The following is an 18,117-nucleotide window of genomic DNA, read 5'->3' as shown; positions in this document are numbered from 1 at the left end:
TTATCAAGATAACCTTTTCTTGGAGGATTCTAAAGCATACATCTTTAACCAAGGCCAAAAGCTACTTATTCAACAAGCTAATATGAGTAGCAGGATCACGTTGGTCTTCCAATGAACAAACTTTAAACATCAGCATTAAAGGATTCCACACAAACTTGGCCAGGACTGTAGTTAACTCCCAAGTTGTGGGTGATTTTTCAAGAGAAAGAAAATCCAAATGAGACACCTCAGGCATTCTTGTATGGATCTTTGTAAAAAATAAAAGGCTGTTATTGAACGGAACACCTGCACAGGAAAAAGTATGAAAGGCATGCATGTGCAAGAAACAACAAGTAGGGTAAAGCTTCAGGAGGAAATAATGGTGCAGGATGAAGGATTTTCTGTTTGCCCCACATACATTTTGTCTTCCATTTACTGGAATATGTTAGTCTGATTGATCATGGTCTGGTAGAACACAAGACTGCTTTAAGTCCTTCTAGGATGTCTACAGGATAAACTTTTGGAATTCCAAGGCCATGTTTAGCAGGTTGAGGTAGGATTGTAATGCAGAATCTGTATTTGCTCTTACATTGCCATCGAAGGATGTACTCTGATGGTTTACGGTTGCTGGATCAACAATGCCACTAGTCTCATGTGCTGGATCTACCTGGCCCACATTTGGATGACCCAGGCTATATTGCATCTTTCGGGTTATCCAGGACACTCAAAATCAGCATCTTCTTAGGGACAGAATACACAACTGCTTTCAACAAAGAAGTATTTCTTTCAGCATTACCGGGTGCCACTGTCTGTGGCTTATATTGTAGCATTTTTAATTCCAGGCTTTGTCAATTAGATCAGCTAGTGGCATTCCCTTAGCAGTGTAATTAACTAGATCGGTGTGCTCTCTATTCCCATTTATTAAATTATTCATTTTATCTAATTAACTAATTTGCCAAGGCATTCACCACTCCTGTCATGGAATCTACTTTGATCTACATGCCATTTCCATCTCGACTGTGCTTTTGGGCAAAAGATCGGAGATCCCTTACTCTTTGCTTTCAGACAAAGTGCAGGGTAATCATTCTCTGTAAGAAGTAATTGTTTTTTAACAATCTCAGTAGAAAGCAATAAACTGCTAAAGAAAATGCTCTTAACTCTAATAAATTCATGTGAAGTGGTTTGTTTTGTCCAGAAATTCATCATAGGGCAATTTGCTATGTGCACCCAGGAAGGATTTTGTACACAAAGTTCAAAGCGGACTAGGTTACTGAAAGGTAACTGGCCTGAATGCTGGCATCTGTGCCCCTTAGTCGTCCTAAAGCCCTGATATTCAATGTTAGTAGGCATCTAGTTCTTCGTTAAGCTCAGCCTCACTTTCGCATAAAGAAAACTGCTCTGGAATGTTTGGGCCGTGGTGGGCAGCACCAGAATAACATTTTCTGACACTTGCACGTTCCTAGTGAAGTGTGCTCCCATGAATGCAAAATGCTCCAGCAACTGACTCAACTTCATGTTGTTCACTGACAGTCACTGAAATTGGAGGAGATTCAAAGGGGTTGTGTTGTGTGCTTGGTCTTAGGGTGCTGTTACTATCCGGTTTTCCAAATAAGTGTAGAAGCAGAATCAGTCTGTTCTGAGTGGTGTGGCATGAGCCCTACATTAAGTGACTATTCTTGGAACCAGTCATAATGTTCACAGTGTTCTTTGTCTATCCTGCAGTTCTGGATAAACACATAAAGGTGAGCTTTTTCCAGGTTTAAGATGACCAGACACTCACTTTCACAGCAGGGGCACAACATTCTGGATGACCATCATTCAAAAGGATTCAAGAATAAGAGGGTGAGCAACGAAGGGACCCCTGCCTCTAAAACGTAGAGCACCCCGAACAACAAATCTGAGATGAGAGAAGCTTGGTTAACTCTACAAAGGACAGCAGAGATGGCACTTATTTTAACAAAATTAATTCTAGCACTGTACCCTAACGAGGATTGTTCTCGACAAAATGAAGAATTCAGTGCACTTATCAAAAAGGCAAACACTTCAGCCCTCATTACAAGTTCCCCATTAATTCCTCGGGGCTGTAATTATTTATTCAGGCCAGCATCTCCCCGTTTTTAATTAAAGTCACAGAGATGGGGAATGGGATAATGGGGAATAACCTGTTGGACTAGGATTTATCCGGTTCTTTACCTACGATTTCAGCGACCTTAATGCAGTTATTGACCACAGGCTTTGGAGCAGTATTCCCTCTTAGGATCCTGCTCTGGGTAAATCGTAATGAGGCACTTAGGCCCATATGTATACTTTTTTAGAGCTGCATTTGCATCATTTTTTGACGCAAAAGCGGTGCAAACGTACAAAATACAATCGTATTTTGTAAATTTGCACCACTTTTGCGTTAAAAAGCGGCGCAAATGCGGCGGTAAAAAAGTATAAATATGGCCCCTAATGTTTTAGTATTTGAGAAGAATGCCTCTAACAGGTCATAAGTCAATGTGTTAATTCTCAGTATAGTCCAATAAAGGATAGTGCCCTGGATTCAAAACTGCACAAGAACTACAGAGTTCAGAAATAGAAGTTGCACAAGAACACAAACAAGCTTTAACGTGTTGGAGAATATAAAGACAGAAGCTATACTTATATGAACCTGATTTAAACAACATAAATATTTACTCAGGATTTAATCTACAACAGACACATCTTAAACCCGGGAAACATCGAAGCATCCTGAATATATTCTATTCTACATTGCTCCATTGGCATTAAAGTATTCATTCCGAAGCAGAATGGACGTTGTGACAGTCTCTTTAACATATATTTTTTTTAATTGTTATTAAATATTAGTTATATGTTGCTTGGCAACACATCAGAAATCGAGTGGAGAGAGAGAGAGAGAGAGAGAGAGAGAGAGAGAGAGAGAGAGAGAGAGAGAGAGAGAGAGAGAGAGAAAATGAATAAATAAACCAAGCAGGGTATATGTTAGATTTGTTGAAGATCACGACACATATGTAACAAAGAAGAATGTTTTCTCTTCCTTACCGCTTCCTATGGACATCGTTCCATATTTCAAAGGGCTTCATAATATGAGTGGGTCAACGAGAATTCAGGAACTAAACTCCTCAAACACGCAACTGCCTTTCCAGCATCAGGAGAAATGGAACCCAATCCTGTGCTACAAGGATCCCGATGGGAGCTGAGCGAACCTCCAAGAGAATGGTTTGGTAAGACCTTGCCCTGGATTTAGTCAAAGTCAGATCCACTCTAAGACCCCAAAGGTTGTCTGGGTTGGTACCTAAGGGCAGTGCAGAAATGATTTTATGTCGCCTGACAACAATGGCACGTTTGGCATCAGTCCTAGTCTTTATACCAGGTGCATTCATGTGCCCTTGAATGGATGAAAGAGTCTGCAGACCAGATTTTCTCATGCACAGGTGCTGTGCGGCTGGCTAGGCCTCTGCAGTTGCTGCCCTTACATAGGCTGGAGGAAAGAGTTAACTAACTGCATGAATGCTTCTTTTTTATTGAGTAGTGAAGAAACTTTCCAAAGAAGAAAAATTACAGTCAAGTTGTTGCACAAAGAAAATACTAACTACATAGTGATTATGACATGTCGCATTATGATCCTATTTCGTACCTTCTCACCCAGGGGCTACTTAAATTGCTCTCCACTCAGCCTGCATACTAGCGCTGCATTGCAAACTTGTCCAAAACTTTTTTCCCGCTTATCACAATTATAAACGTCCAGTAGTTCCTGCTCCTATTAATTGAAACTTGACAGCATGGGGCTCTTCCACTGCCGGTCTAATTGTATGCAGCCGATCAAAATGGGCAAGAAAATAAACAGTCCCAACATTACTTAAGTTGTGTCACATGGAACCCAGTAGCTCTGCAGTGATCCTATAAAACACCTCCTCCCAGACTGGTATCGTCGGCATGTTGCGAACTTCAGAACTGCTTCTGGTTGCAGGTCCCCTACACTGAACCATGAGGATCTGCACTCCACAACAAAGTTGAGAAAGACTTCCGTATCATGATGTAAACAAAAGAGGCTGGGTTCTTTTAAAACAAGGGAGGTTGGTCCTCTGCAACGCAAAGTACCATTCCTCTGCAGAGATAGAAGCTTTCCCTGTAATGACCTCCACCCTGTTAATGCACAAATGGACAGATTGGCAAGACACACATATCTTAAGTTATCAATGTATCCTTCGTGCTGATCAGCCACCGAGGACTGATTATGGGTTAAAGGTAGTGTGCAGCTCACACAATGAATACGGAAGGATGGGATGGAAGAAGATGGCTTGCCTGACCTTACAGAGGGAAAAGACGCCAGCAAGGGAACACTGCACGGATGGGAAAAGTGATAAACAATATACTTTTCAACCTGGACCACTGACAAAAAAAAAAAAACACACACAGGAGCCGAGTTCAGACACCTACCGATGGAAAATGTAGGGCGCACATGACAAAGCAAACAGTTACTGGCATGAAGGGACCCCAATTCTTACGAAGGATGAAAAGCAGCGCGAATAAGGACCAGAAGTAACTTCGGCTAACTGTGTCAGTGAGTGTCACTAACTCTTTTCCGTTGTTTATCCCCTTGTCTAGGAACTACTGACAAGGTGGGACTCCATTAAGAAAACTATAAAACACTAATGTTCCTCGTGATATACAACAGCACAGAAGTTTAATTCATCTCCTTTGTTCATATCACTCCACTTCTACCCCAGGCCACAGCATCCTCTTCAAACTATTCCAAAGAACGCTAAAAACTGTCACTTTTATGATTCACGGTCTTTAAGTTACCTGTCTTCTCTCTTCACTATTGTAGGGCTACTGAAAAAGGTAGACATTTCAGTTTTTATTAACAATACTGTAATTATGAAGCAAATATTAAGTACCCTAAGGAAGATCACAGTACTATACAGTTCAGCAGAAATGAAAATAAATCATATACTGAGTAGACGAAAAATGTATTGCCATGTGACTGTAAAGTGCACGAGGCCTCGTTATCAATTAGTTTAGGCGGAACCACCAGGAGAAACTCGTCTTACCTGTTGCTTCAGTCATTTTCCATTTCGACCATCAAAAATTTACCCACCAATGATCTTTCAACTGATTTTAAACTCGGACTTCATAACTCCCTAGAGACACAATACTATATCCTGTCAAAAATGTGATCTTACATTGCTCTTGCCACTCCTGATGTCCATCCTCTTATTCCAAAATGTTACCTTTGAGGCTGTTCCACAGTGACCCTAGATTTCTCTGTATTGCAAAATGGTCAGTGGTGTGGCTGCCAGGCCGGCCTTCACATCTTCCTTCATAAGCCCCTTTTGACATTGTTAAAGCTCTGCATTTTCTTTGAAGCTCCTGTGCCCAACCCAGAAAGAAATGGGCTATAAGGTGAGTCTTTGAGCAACAGAGGAAGTTTCCACCTGATGGCATTCAGACCTGTTATGTCTGGTGGATCATACAACTGATTTGTCAAGGACAGACCTATCACTGCCAACCCCCGCTGAGATTTTCCTACACAGTTGGTACCCCCAGCCTAGACAAAAAGTTCATTAATTCACTGAAAAATAAAACACAGAAAGTCTGCCATCTGATTCGTCGTCAGTCGCCCCCAAACCATAATGGGGTACACCTCATCCACTGCTTCAAGTACACCCGTTTGACTGAGAGAATGCCGTTTTCATTCAGCAGCTGTCTCATTTGCTTGCCAGTTTTGTCAATAGTCTAAAACATAGCTGTCTCTCTGTGGTTCTGAATACTTCACCCTTGCTAGCTGCTTCCATGTAGCAGTTTGTTAAGTTGCTGTAAATGTACACCAGTGATCGGCTTAAACAGCTTTTCATCTCCTCTACCATAAGGCCGTTGCAGACAACAACTTTCACTTTGCATCCAGGCTATTTCAAGCTATGGAATCTCATTCTGGCAGTCAGCACCCTTGCAGCCTGTGAATAACACCTGTTTCAGTCCATTCCATTCCTACCACAGGGGGGAAACAAAGGCAAGAAAGAGAGGCACCGTTCCCAGTTTCTCTAGGGGTGAGGTGAGGTGAACTCTGTGGGAACTCAGCAAAAGGAATATTATACTGTAAAGTGGCATTACAGAATAGCAATGGCAACAAGTATACCCTCTGCAATAGCTGGGTTCATTTTTCAGGATTGCAGGTATATCTACTAATGTTGCTGCTGAACCACTTTCGGGGCCATTACTGTACAGTCACCAATAGGTCTGCTCCAACTGAACAGCACCACCACCACCACCTCTGAATAACCCTACAAGTGGCTGTTCAGTCCAGACATGACCGAGCCCCTGTATCCAGCACTGGGAAACAACAACTGATGAAGGGCAGAGGCAGAATTGTCCAACCAGCACCCAACATAACAAGCATTTGCAATGCAATGGGTCTCGTGTTTGCTCGAGTTAGAGCTACTAGCGCTGTAAATTCTTAGCTGGACTTCTCTGCCACATAAATTGAAAATGAAAAGTAAAACAGTTGACATAAGCAAGTCAGTTCAAAGCGTCACAGCTGCCATGATCACGAGCGCAAGAGTTATTGGCGCTGTTTGAAAAATCTGTGTAATGTTTTGTTCAGAACCTTGAACATTTCATGGGGATTGATCGGTTGGGTTGCAAATTCTATGGGAGAATCCCATTACATGATCTCTTTTAAATTAATTACGATAGGTAGTTTTGTATGCATTACAAGAAAAACACAGGTGGGTGAAATGACACCAACTGCAGCATGTGTATAGAGGCCTGTTTCTCAATGGGCTTTTTTTTGTTTTAACCAACGTGTGAAAATAATTTTTTTTAATAGTTTTTGAGAAATTTGAACAAGATACTTGTATTGAGTAGACTGTAAGGGGTTATTTGTATATATGTTTGGGTGGGAAAGCTCCAGAGGTTTGTGAACTGACTCACAAAGCCTATAATTTATTAACAGATGTGAAAGCCGACTGGTCAAGTTTAAAAACCTCACTGAAGACTTGTAAAACCAAGAAATCAGTTTGGTGGTCGTAGGTTTTAACCTTCCCTATCAATCTGTCATACAACAGAGAAATACAAACACAACATGTTGTGAGGTTATCAGATCTCAAACTGGTTCATGGACCACTGACTGCCAATCTGGGGAAGCTATGACGCACTAAATTATTGTGATCAGCAGGGGACTGTGAAAGGTTTGTAGAAGTCTATTGATTCCAGTTAATTAACAAAAATTGAGTCAGTTTACAAACATTTACTATAATAAACAATGGGACTGAGAGAAGAGGCTGACAAAAGGCCATTGCCTAGTAGCTGCTGTTTATGAACAAAGGCCAAAGCCTATGTCCTGTGCCTGTTGATAACTAATTAGACTATGAGCTGGGACACTGCAGAAAGATTGTCCTACAGCCGCCATACGCAATGTGAGGAACCTACAGTGTATCATGGAACCATTTCAGACGGAAAACGAGCACTGGCAAAGCCAAGAGGTTTGGCATTGGCTACCAGCCTTTTGGCTTTTTCAATGCATATTTTATTTTGTCAAATTTTAAACAAATGTAATTTGTGGGGGACTATTAGGCCCTCCTCAATTAAAAAATGACTAAAAACAAAAATATGTTTTGGCCTCAAAAGGTATATATTGCTTTAGTAGTAGAAGGGCACTATTTAGTGTGTGGATACAATCTTGTGAAAGATCAGAATCTTCTCAGTCACACTGAAGTTAGCCACTGGCTCAAGTGAACGGACTCACAGCTCCATGCTGTACACTGTAGGGAGGAAAATAGAAACATAAATGACAATAGCAGGCCAATGACTAAAGAGGACTGGCTGACAATTCCTAAAGGTATATTATATACATATAATTTTAGCAAAATCAAGACATCTTGGGTAAATGCCAGACCTAAAAATGGGATGTGTAAGGGGGAATCTTCCTAACAATGAGAAGATTGGGGAGGGTTTACAAAAGGGCAGATCCTTTTAAAAAATAACTGCAGGATTTGTGGATCCCAAAGGAAGAGTGGCTTGCCATGTGTGCCTACAAGAAATGATAGTGATTTCCATCTTGCTTCTATGGTACTCACTTCAGATAAACACAAACAGAGTGAAATAAAAAAAAAAAACAGCCATATATATCATAGTGCTGAAATGAGTACGGAGAGCAGGGGTACAACGCCAAGCCATGCCATGCTCTTAAACCTGCTGTATGTGGCCACAGGGCTGGGTGTAGTGCATAGCCAAAGAGCACCTCATGTTCCCACAGCCTGCTGAAGACACCCCAAGCCATGCACAGCTGTGTCTGTGGTGGGGGTGGGGAGAGATGGGTGCTGGCTCAAGGGCATTTGAATAGAGCCTGCAGCACACAGGCAACAGCCATGTGCATAATGTTCTGGGAATACAAGGACTGCGCATTAGTTGTTTTTGGAGGCTACCGCCTGCGTATATATGCTACTGCTCACAGCCAAAAGCTATGCAAGCGGGTGGTTTGGCCGGAGGTCAAAGTATATCATTTTAAATATTTATTTTAAAAACAATGAAATAAACGTGTTTTTAACTCAAAAGAAAATATTGTTTGTTATTAACAAATTATTCCTCTAAAAACGTCAGTTGCAGGGATGTTATGGTAGCAATCTAAAAGTGAATGACGTTTTAATTTTTCAGCTTTTAACTAAAGTTCTAAATTCAGAAGGTCGGCTTTTGCAGATGATTAAAAGTACAATGTGGCTCTTTGAAATCTGCTCGAAGATCAATGTTCATAAAGAATGTTTGTGTTCTACTATGGACAGATGTACCCATGTCATGCTAAATAATTTCCTACCGTGCAATCAATATGCCACCAAAATGTTCTCTTGGGGCTGAGCAGACTTCACTCCTGAGGCAGAACCTAAACGGATTTGTAACAACGAGTAAAGGTGTATGTGAAGAACATGTCAGAAATAGAACTAACCAATATGGAGAACACTAGAATCTATATTAGAAACCGATTTACATAAATACCCGAGAGCAAATGGAACATGAAGGAAAGCGCGGCCGTGTTTGCTCCGGCATAAAACTCCCGTGTGGTAATAAACTAAACACCCTCCTGTGGACACACGTTCAAAGTCTTAGTACACGGAGAGTTACAACTTAACACAGGAGAATCCTATTGCACAGATGAACTTTACATAATTTAACATGCCATAACCCTAGCTCCAAAAAATAAATCATACTGTTGCAGGGTAATACAATCTCATTGAAAATTCTAAGAAAAAAGATTTTTATCACACAATGATTTTAAGAGTCTGTGAAAAAAAAAAATCCACTAAAATATACTTTCTCCATGCTGCAGAAATGTTTAATTCCCACCCTTCACCTAATGCCAGGAAGAGGTTTGTAAACATACGTAGTATTTCTTTCCTTAGGCACATCTGCCCATTTAACAGAAAGAAACGTGTACTACAAGATGGGAAGCTATAGGGCCTGCCCGCGGACGTGGAAAAGGACAAATCAACGGACTACAGAGGAAGAAGGCGGCTTTTATGCGACATGTTGAAAAGTGGTGGCGACTACACGGCTGTGGTGGGGTGGACTGTTACTGTGGAGTGCGGGGCGAGTTTTCCCCATGGGCAGAGCGCTATTATTGACGACCGCCATTAACATGTAGGGTGCATATACATTTACTGCAGGTTCTAATGGAAGGCAGAGGGACGCCTATCCCGAGGCCAGGACAGAGCGGCAGCCTATCACTTCATGTAACGCTAGCCCAAGTGTGACAGGCCTGACCTACATTTCTCCCATGTTTTTGTTGTTTCCAGCAGCTTCTGCTGATTGAAGAGGTTTTTTCGAACTGCATAGAAGGCTGCCAGACTGCAGCGATAAAGCGCTCTGCTGGAAAATGTTTATACAAACATATTCACATATTAGGAAAAGCTTAGCCTAAACAAACATTTTAAAAACATGGTGTAAAGTATGAATCCCCAAAATATGCACTGAAGATTTGGAATAACTAGGCAAAAATCAAATCATAATTTCTCCTTCTGAAACCCAGGGCGCGCTGATGTGAGAGATTTAAGACAGTTTAGTTCGGCACATTTCTCACAGTTTGGTCAAGCCTGTCAAGAACCAAAGCCCAAATCTGACTGATGTGGCTCTCACGAGGATTCATTGCGAGTCATACTACCAGACCTGGTTTGCTATTGTCCTCGTAATGCAATATAGAACCTTAAAATGTGGTTAGTGAAGACGCCTAACCCGAGGACAACCACTATGGTTGGTGTGGTACTACCCAAGAGTTCTGTTCTCTAAAATGTGAGTGGAACATCCCTGGACTAAAATCAATATAGGTTACCAGTATGAATGATAAAGGGAGCAGGACTGTTTTCCTAACAGCAGGCTCACAATAACATTACTGGCTCTGACAAATGGCGTAGTGCAGGCGAGATTAAAAACAATAATGCCTCCATCAGTTTGCCAGCACAAAAGCAAATAAACTCAAATCACGGATCACACAAAAGCACTCTGAAAATATCTGCCAAGCGCTCCTACGCCCTGTGCTCGAAAAGCTGCTTCCACCGCAGAACGCGCAGACAGACCTACCACGCTGCTGCAGGTCATACTCTTTTTTTCTCTCTTCATTCCCTAGAATTTTCCACGCCTGATCAATCTCGATGAACCTCTGCACGCGCTCCTTCAGTTCTCCTGCTGGCACATCTGCACTCTGTTTGTCTGGATGATACTGTCAATCAAATGGGAGAGAGAATAAAAGTTGAGAAGGGAGGGGGGGGGACAAAAATCGATAGTACATCTCAAATTTATCAAAGAGGAGATGGTGTGAACCTAGGTGTCATGGAAAAGGGACAACAGTGTTGGGAACAGGAGATTACGACCATGGTAATTAGACCATTGGAGTTCAGAGGGAAACCACTGATGGCAGGACTGTCACAATAAGCACAAGTGCAGTTTCTGGAAAATTCCCTCATTACACCTTTGGACTTGTGGGTGATTTACAGAGAGAGGGTGAATAATACACATGCAAATATGTATCAGTATAGGAATATGAGATGACGAAAAAATGCATGTGCGTTGGTGACATGATCTCTTATGGAAATCTGTACAAGTATACATTCCATAAGCCACTGCGAATAACTGATGGCTTGGAAAGGGCACAAGATGTCATAACATTTACGATTAGAAAAGGAGGCCTCCAAAGTTCAGATGTATAATTTGCAGTAGATATATCACTATTTTTGGAGCTTTACCTTAACATCTTTAATTTTTTCTAGTTCAGTGGCTCAAGAGCCCTTTGAAACTCGGCGTTTGAAGGCACGGATCACTGGTTCTATAATCTGTGTCATAATAGTTAGGGAATAGTTATTTCAGGAAAGAGCTGAAAGATAAACCAGAAGAGGGCAAAATCGTTTGAACTACAATCCCAATTTCTTGTGTTTCCACCGCTGACATTAAAAAAGCATTCTGCTTATTGAACCAATATCGATGGACCGTGATGGGGCAGGACAGGCTTTGCTCTCAAGTCTGCTGTGTGTTTATGTTTCCACAATCAGACCTAGCGAACAAGTTGTGAAGCTGGCTTGGCCTTTAAAGGCTTCATTGTAATGACGTACGGGATCCTCAATTTAAGGCTTAAAATGTCTAGCTGTCACAAAGCGCCAAAACCCCTGAGCAATGAGCACAGCAGACACGGCACACAGTAGGAAAACAACACACTATAAAATGATTTGCAATCCCCACAGAGTTTATTATAGCTATTATTATAGGATCTTCTGGTGCCCTACTGCACACTGATGGTAAAGTCGATCAATCAACTATTTTCACTCTCTCCTGTTTGATCTAATAAACAATGGAATTTTTAATACAGTCTGTCTTCACACTTCAGCAAAGTATGAAGCATTCTAGTAGGTGTGTGAATGAAATGTATGGATCATACCAACTTCTGAAAAAATGCATTTTCATGAAAGGTGATAAGCTTTGATGAATAACATAAAAAAATAATACCACTGGATGGCCAAGAAAGGAAAAAAATACCACCACTGAAGTGCCAAAGAAAGGCTTTCTTTTAAAGTTTTGTTTTCCAAAATAAAACCTGCTATCTGCCAAATTTCATGCAATTAGCCATTCAACAACTCAAATGTTGTAGGTGAGGCCAGTAAGCTGCTAATTAACTACTACACTACAGCCCCTTTCTATCCGAAGTCTAGCACGTTTACCTTTTCAGAAGCAATATTTCAAAGCAAAGCCTAGCACATTAATACACATCATTTACACAAAATTGAGAAAAGCAATCTGCTACATATATATATATATATATATTTTTTTTTTTTTTCTCTCTCTCTCTCTCTCTCTCTCTCTCTCTCTCTCTCACACACACACACACACACACACACACACACACACAAACATTGCCCAATGTTAAAAGTTAACTGTGAGCTTATCCAACTTAAACGATAATTGAGAAGGCAGAAAAGAGCTACTGTGGAATGTGCATCTTATCTGGAAACTAGACTCATATTTAGCCTCTGGCAAGTGAGGAGCGTCAAACACAGGCCCAGGACAGTCAGTTCGAAGTCAAAGTTTCAGGTTTTATAGCAACTATGCAAGGGGCAGTAGTTCTTAACATTTTGAATTCTGTGGACCCACAGTTAATCTTTACTGGAACCGGGAGGCTCCCACTGCTTCATTATTGGAATCCAAGGCACCCCATTGAGCCATTACTAGAAGCAGGGGGCCTCTGCCTAAGCATTTTTAATGCTTTTAACCCGCAAAACAATACGCAAAAAATAAAGAAATAAACATAAATCAAAAAAATGCACATATGAAAGATTTTTAATTTGCAAATATTAAACAAATCTAAATTTTAACAGGAAGTTTGGAGCTTCTCTAAATACAATAGAGTCTGCTCTTCACCCATACTATATTTTGTTTGATGCACTTGCACTGCTCACACGAATCAATCTGAGGACACCAATTTAGTTTTTACCCTCCTATTTCAAATTCCTTGACATTTACACAACGTTTTAACATTTTAAATTGTGTACTTTATTTCTTTATTTATATACACTATATCAATCAGTTAATATTTAATTTTCTAATATATATGGGTAATTTTTTTTATTTATTTGGAAATTATTTGCATATTTTCTGGCAGTTCTTAACAAAACAAAAGACATGATTTTATTACACAGTAGCTCGACAAGCTCAAACGTAACATATCAAGCATGTGCACCATAACTAATCAAAATGGCCAAAACACAATGCCCTTTTCACCATTTCGGATATTCTCTATTTAGATTTCCTCGGTGGACACCCCCATGTAAGTATTTAAAGTTAAGGTTTGCTGCAGATGTACACAACCACTGTGATCAGAAATTTGATTTCATCCTCTCCTACATCCTGCTTCATCTAAAGCTAACTCATGAGTGAGTTTACCCAGCAGGGGACACTGCTTCAAACAACAAGCCTCAGAAAAAGGACAGTGATGTATTGATTTTTATTATGTCTTGCCTACTAGACATTGCATGCACTTTCTGTTGTAAGAATAAAGTTAGCTTATAGTGGACTTGGGGCCCACCCATTGGTTACCATTCATTGGCTGTACTGTCATTCCAATGTGCTTGCTTCTTATTTGTTAGCTTCTGTGGGCTTGGTTTCCTCTTCTTGTGCTTGCCCCTCCACTGGAGAATGGTCGAAGTACTTGTGTCCTTCCAGAGCTCGGGTTTTGGGAGCTACTTTTTTCTGTATGTTAGGACTCCATGAGAGTGCGCATGTTTTAAAACTGTCTCCATCATGTGTTTCTTTCCCCTCACTCGGTGTCAATCTCTCCCACCTGTGTGTTTCTGTTCCCCACCAACACTCATGTTGCCCTCTCCTACCTTTGAGCTCTGCATCCCACATTGCTCACCCTCACCCGTTTTATTCTGTTCCTCACCCACACTCATGATGACCTCTCTCACCAATGTTCCTCTGTATCCCCAATAATGTTCTCATTTGTCTGCTTCTGTCTGTCCCACCACTCCTTTCGCTCTCATTCATTGGTGTGCTTCTGTGCCACCTTTCTCTACTCCATGTTTCTCTCCATTATTTTTCTGCTTCTCACTCTGTGTTGCTGTCCTGCCCTCTCCGACCCTCTACTCTTACCCTTATTCCAATTATCATTTGAAGAAAAAAAATGAGATGGCATACGAAAGAAGCACTTGACAACAAACTACATTCTTCTATTGAGTTTATGTAAACAGCTACCAAGTAAAATTACTCTTTCCAAAATTAAAGTGGGTTTACTTATTAGCAGTTTTATACAGCATGGGCCAAATTCAGCAGGAAAGGGAGTGCTTTACATGCAAACAGTTATGTACATAAAAGCAGTTTTCTTTTGTTACATAATAGGACTTTCTTTTCATTTTCTGTAATATTGATTGCTTGCAAGTTGCATTAAAAACAAGCCTCAAATTTTTTTGGACCAAATTATTAACATGGAAATAGTTTAACACGTGATATTTTCTATTGCTGAAAGATCCAAAAAGGGCAAGGGCATATTTATATAAACAGTTTGCCCCTTGCAAGGCAGAACTAAGGCTCGGAGCACAACTGGGCTGCAGGATCCATTGGTCAAGTGATGCAAGTGGTCAAGGTAAGGACCACTGCGATCATGTCTTCCCAACAATTTGTGCACTATTCCTGCTGACCTCCAGAACAGCTCCATGCTTTAGGATAGTCATGAGCGAGCAGTCTCTAAACCCCAGGAGCCACCATCATTCCTGTGGTGTCTCGTCCCTGAGCTATGACTCTCCAGTCCAGGTCACACAGTGAGTTACCAAAGAACAATATTTATATATTGCCTCAACACGAAACCAAGGAGGAACCAAATCTCACAATATGTGAGTGAAGAGTACCATACCAATGCACTAAAAAATATAAATTGATGTATTTGCATGTATAGACACTGCCTGTCAATTTAAAAACTGCAATATGATCTAAACAGTCATCCTGATATTTCAGTTATATCAGTAACAACATTATTCTTCCAGTTCTTGAGACCAGGCTTGTTTTTTCTCCAAAGAAGCCCATCTAAAGTTTAGCATGGTATGCAGCAAATGCCATGCCTATGGCAGTACCCTCCAACTGTATATAGGAATTTCTGTCAAATATAAATTATTATTCAAGATTAAGATGGCCAGCTCAATAAGCATGTGGGTATGATCAAATTAAAATGCAGATCAATCAGACAGAAAATAGGTCTTAACTGAATGCCATCATTTTTGGTATAGGTATACATAAGCATACATTTAATGCAGCAATACGCCAACCCTTTCCTGTTGGTAGACCTTCAAACTTTCTGGTGGCATCTCCTGTATCCGAAATGTATAATGTTAAAAAGTTACACAGGGTAACAGAAATTTAGTGATGAATTGATATACATTTTCTGTGAAGCTGCTGTTATACTGACAATACCTTTACGAGGTGTTTTTTCCAGGCATTTGTAAGCCTTTGGTATGAAAGTAAAGGTGTTCTGGGCATACAGGCATTCCTTCCGTTCTACTGATAGTAACAATGTCTACCAATTTTTTTGGGACATTTTTCTTAATTTAGCTTGCACGTTAGCAGTTGGCTTGCTTAATTGTTTTAACACCCGTTGTCTGTAACCTTTGTGGAGATAACATTCTCTCAAAAATGATTACAATATTACCTACTTTACTACTAGTAACTCATTCTGCCACAAGTTGGTCAATACCCCGGCATCAAAATACAAAATCAGATATATTAACTAGATTAGTAGTAATTGTTGTGCTTTGCCTGGGGCCAAATCATACAAAAAGCGTTTTAAAGCAGTGTTTAGTAGTAAACATAAGCAAATAAATGCAGAATGTTGTCAAGTCAAAATTAGTAATTGGGCAACACGAAAGTCCACTAGATCAGTGGTTCCCAACCTGTGGTCTGCGGACCCCCAGGGGTCCGTGACAAATTCCCTTGGGGTCCGCAGGCCTGGGCCGGGAAGAAGGCAATTCTCCTCTGACAAACACTTGCATTTTTTTTATTTTTATATTGATTGCTTCCCTTGAACAGTTTTAAAAGCAGTGCAAACTTCCTCCAGTTTTCAAAAGTGTTGAGATTACTCTAGTGATTAATGTCCTTGCTGGAGAGAGACCGGAGTTTTGTCTAGTGGCAGTTTTGACTCAAAGGTAGCACAGATGGTTAATATGCCTGCTGCAAAGAACCTGTATCAGGCAAAGAACAGTATTTATGTGCATAGCACAGTGAGTGACTGCTTTTGTTTATTTTCTTACTGTGCAGTACATAAGTTAAAATAATAATCTAGCACAGTGAGCTATGAACTCCCATTAAGGAACTGCATGCAAACTGCAAGGCACAAATTAGAAAGTTATTTTTGTCCCTAGACTTTCATTTTTCTTGTGCTGCTAAAAAAAGGTTTGATTGCATAGAAATACATTCTTATTATTAAAGTCAACGCTAACCACTGTGCTGTGTTCTGAATCCTGAGTTTGTGCTTCTCCAGACCAAGCACTCTTAGAAAATGCCTGCCAATGTGGGTGAAGTGAATCCTACACCTTGTTTTCCCCTGTAAAGTGCTCCGACTCCCTACACTGGAATGAGAGGTGCTATAAAACAAATAAATTACATGTGATAGAGAGGCTATGGAGAGATGAGAGGCCCTTATGGTTTTACTTCCTTTCCCCACCACATATTTATGTGAAAAAACTTTCTCAGATCTATATTCCTAAAGATAAAACCTGAGGATTCAGCTTTCCTAAATAAAACTAAACATTGAGAAGTTAGTCGCCGAGATGCAGTGCCAACCTTCCCATAAAAATGTTTTAATTTTGCATATTTTTTCCAATATAAAATAATTATATCGTTAGTGATTCGAGCGTTTGTTTGGTGTGCACTTATTTGTGTATTTTTTGCAAATTACTGTTTTAATGTTTGAAATTTAAATCTTACAGGTTGCTTGGGGGTCCCCGACTTTCAGTAATGATTCAGTGGGGGTCCTCAGGAGTCAAAAAGTTGGGAACCACTGCACTAGATAACACACACTTTTCATACGGTTTGAGCACTTTAGATGAAAAACTGATTATTACAAATTCCCTTGGATTCATATCATCCCCTGCTTGTCCATTTTCTGTTTGAAGCATTGATCTTTGGTTACACTGTCTGGTCCTTTTGTATCTTGATTTCCATGCCCCACCAATCTTACTCTTATTTCCTGTACACACCCTGAGCTTGCTTGTTTTCAATAAAATGGTCTTCATTATGTTGAGAGACCACATATGCTGAAATTGGGATATTTGATCTCAAAAGGAAGAAGTCTATTCTACTAATTTATCACATTTTTAAAGATGATTCTATTATTGATGAAAGTATAGATCCTACTACTCTACCACACTTTATTACCTCTCTCACATTTCTTTCTGATTTATTTGTTTAAATAATTCTTTATTGGCATTTTCATTGTGAAACAGCAATGATCAAAACATCAGCAGTTAGGAGTTCTTACATCAACAAATATCTCAGCAGCTGCAGCAAGAGGAATACTATCTTCATAGTATGACAATATATCACAGAGCATAACAGAGCATCTCAATGGGCGAGTGTCACACCAATTGCTGTTTTTCAAAGAGCAGTCCACAAACAGAGGGAAGTAGGCCAGAGAAGCTCGGGCCTCGAGTCTACACTTCAAAGCCTATGCCTGTACAGCAGGGGTTTATCAGAGACAAAATGCACAACTTAAACCATAGGAACAAACTATCTGGGTAACTGCGAACCTGAGGTGGCCAATGAAGCCCGTTATCTTGAGCTAGACAGGAGCAGAGGGGAAGCAATGGAAAAAACAGGGAGGGGGTGGGGGAGGAGGAGGAGGCCTGTGGGTGGGAGCGTCAGGGGGACCTACAAGCAGATGAAAGGTGTTAGGGCCCTCTCTGAGACATCGGTTTCTAGGGCATCCAAAGGGAGAGGCAATCTCATATGCACTGAAATTATTTTATAGCCCAAGCATCTAGCAGCAGAACTCCGATACATACGGTGCACTAGGTCTATGGTCTAGTGAGGGTACCTATTGCATCTTGTAGCTTGATCACATATGTGTCCCACACTGTGGCCCTACCACCTCCACCCCTAACGTGTAGGTCTTGTGTCATC

General features: G+C 40.6%; 1 protein-coding gene across 1 annotated transcript in view; it reads right to left on the bottom strand.

The window, feature by feature from the left end:
* Positions 1-18,117, bottom strand: part of DNAJC24 (DnaJ heat shock protein family (Hsp40) member C24) — a 168,135-nt gene that overhangs the window by 57,396 nt on the left and 92,622 nt on the right. The window contains exon 3 of the mRNA XM_069223478.1: positions 10,549-10,687. Coding sequence (XP_069079579.1) covers positions 10,549-10,687 — 139 coding nt within the window. The remainder of the gene's footprint in view (positions 1-10,548; positions 10,688-18,117) is intronic.

This window comes from Pleurodeles waltl, chromosome 3_1, assembly GCF_031143425.1.
Source record: "Pleurodeles waltl isolate 20211129_DDA chromosome 3_1, aPleWal1.hap1.20221129, whole genome shotgun sequence".
NCBI lineage: Eukaryota > Metazoa > Chordata > Amphibia > Caudata > Salamandridae > Pleurodeles > Pleurodeles waltl.
The sequence above is the reverse complement of the archived record's forward strand: the minus strand, read 5'-3'. Positions and strand labels throughout refer to the sequence as shown.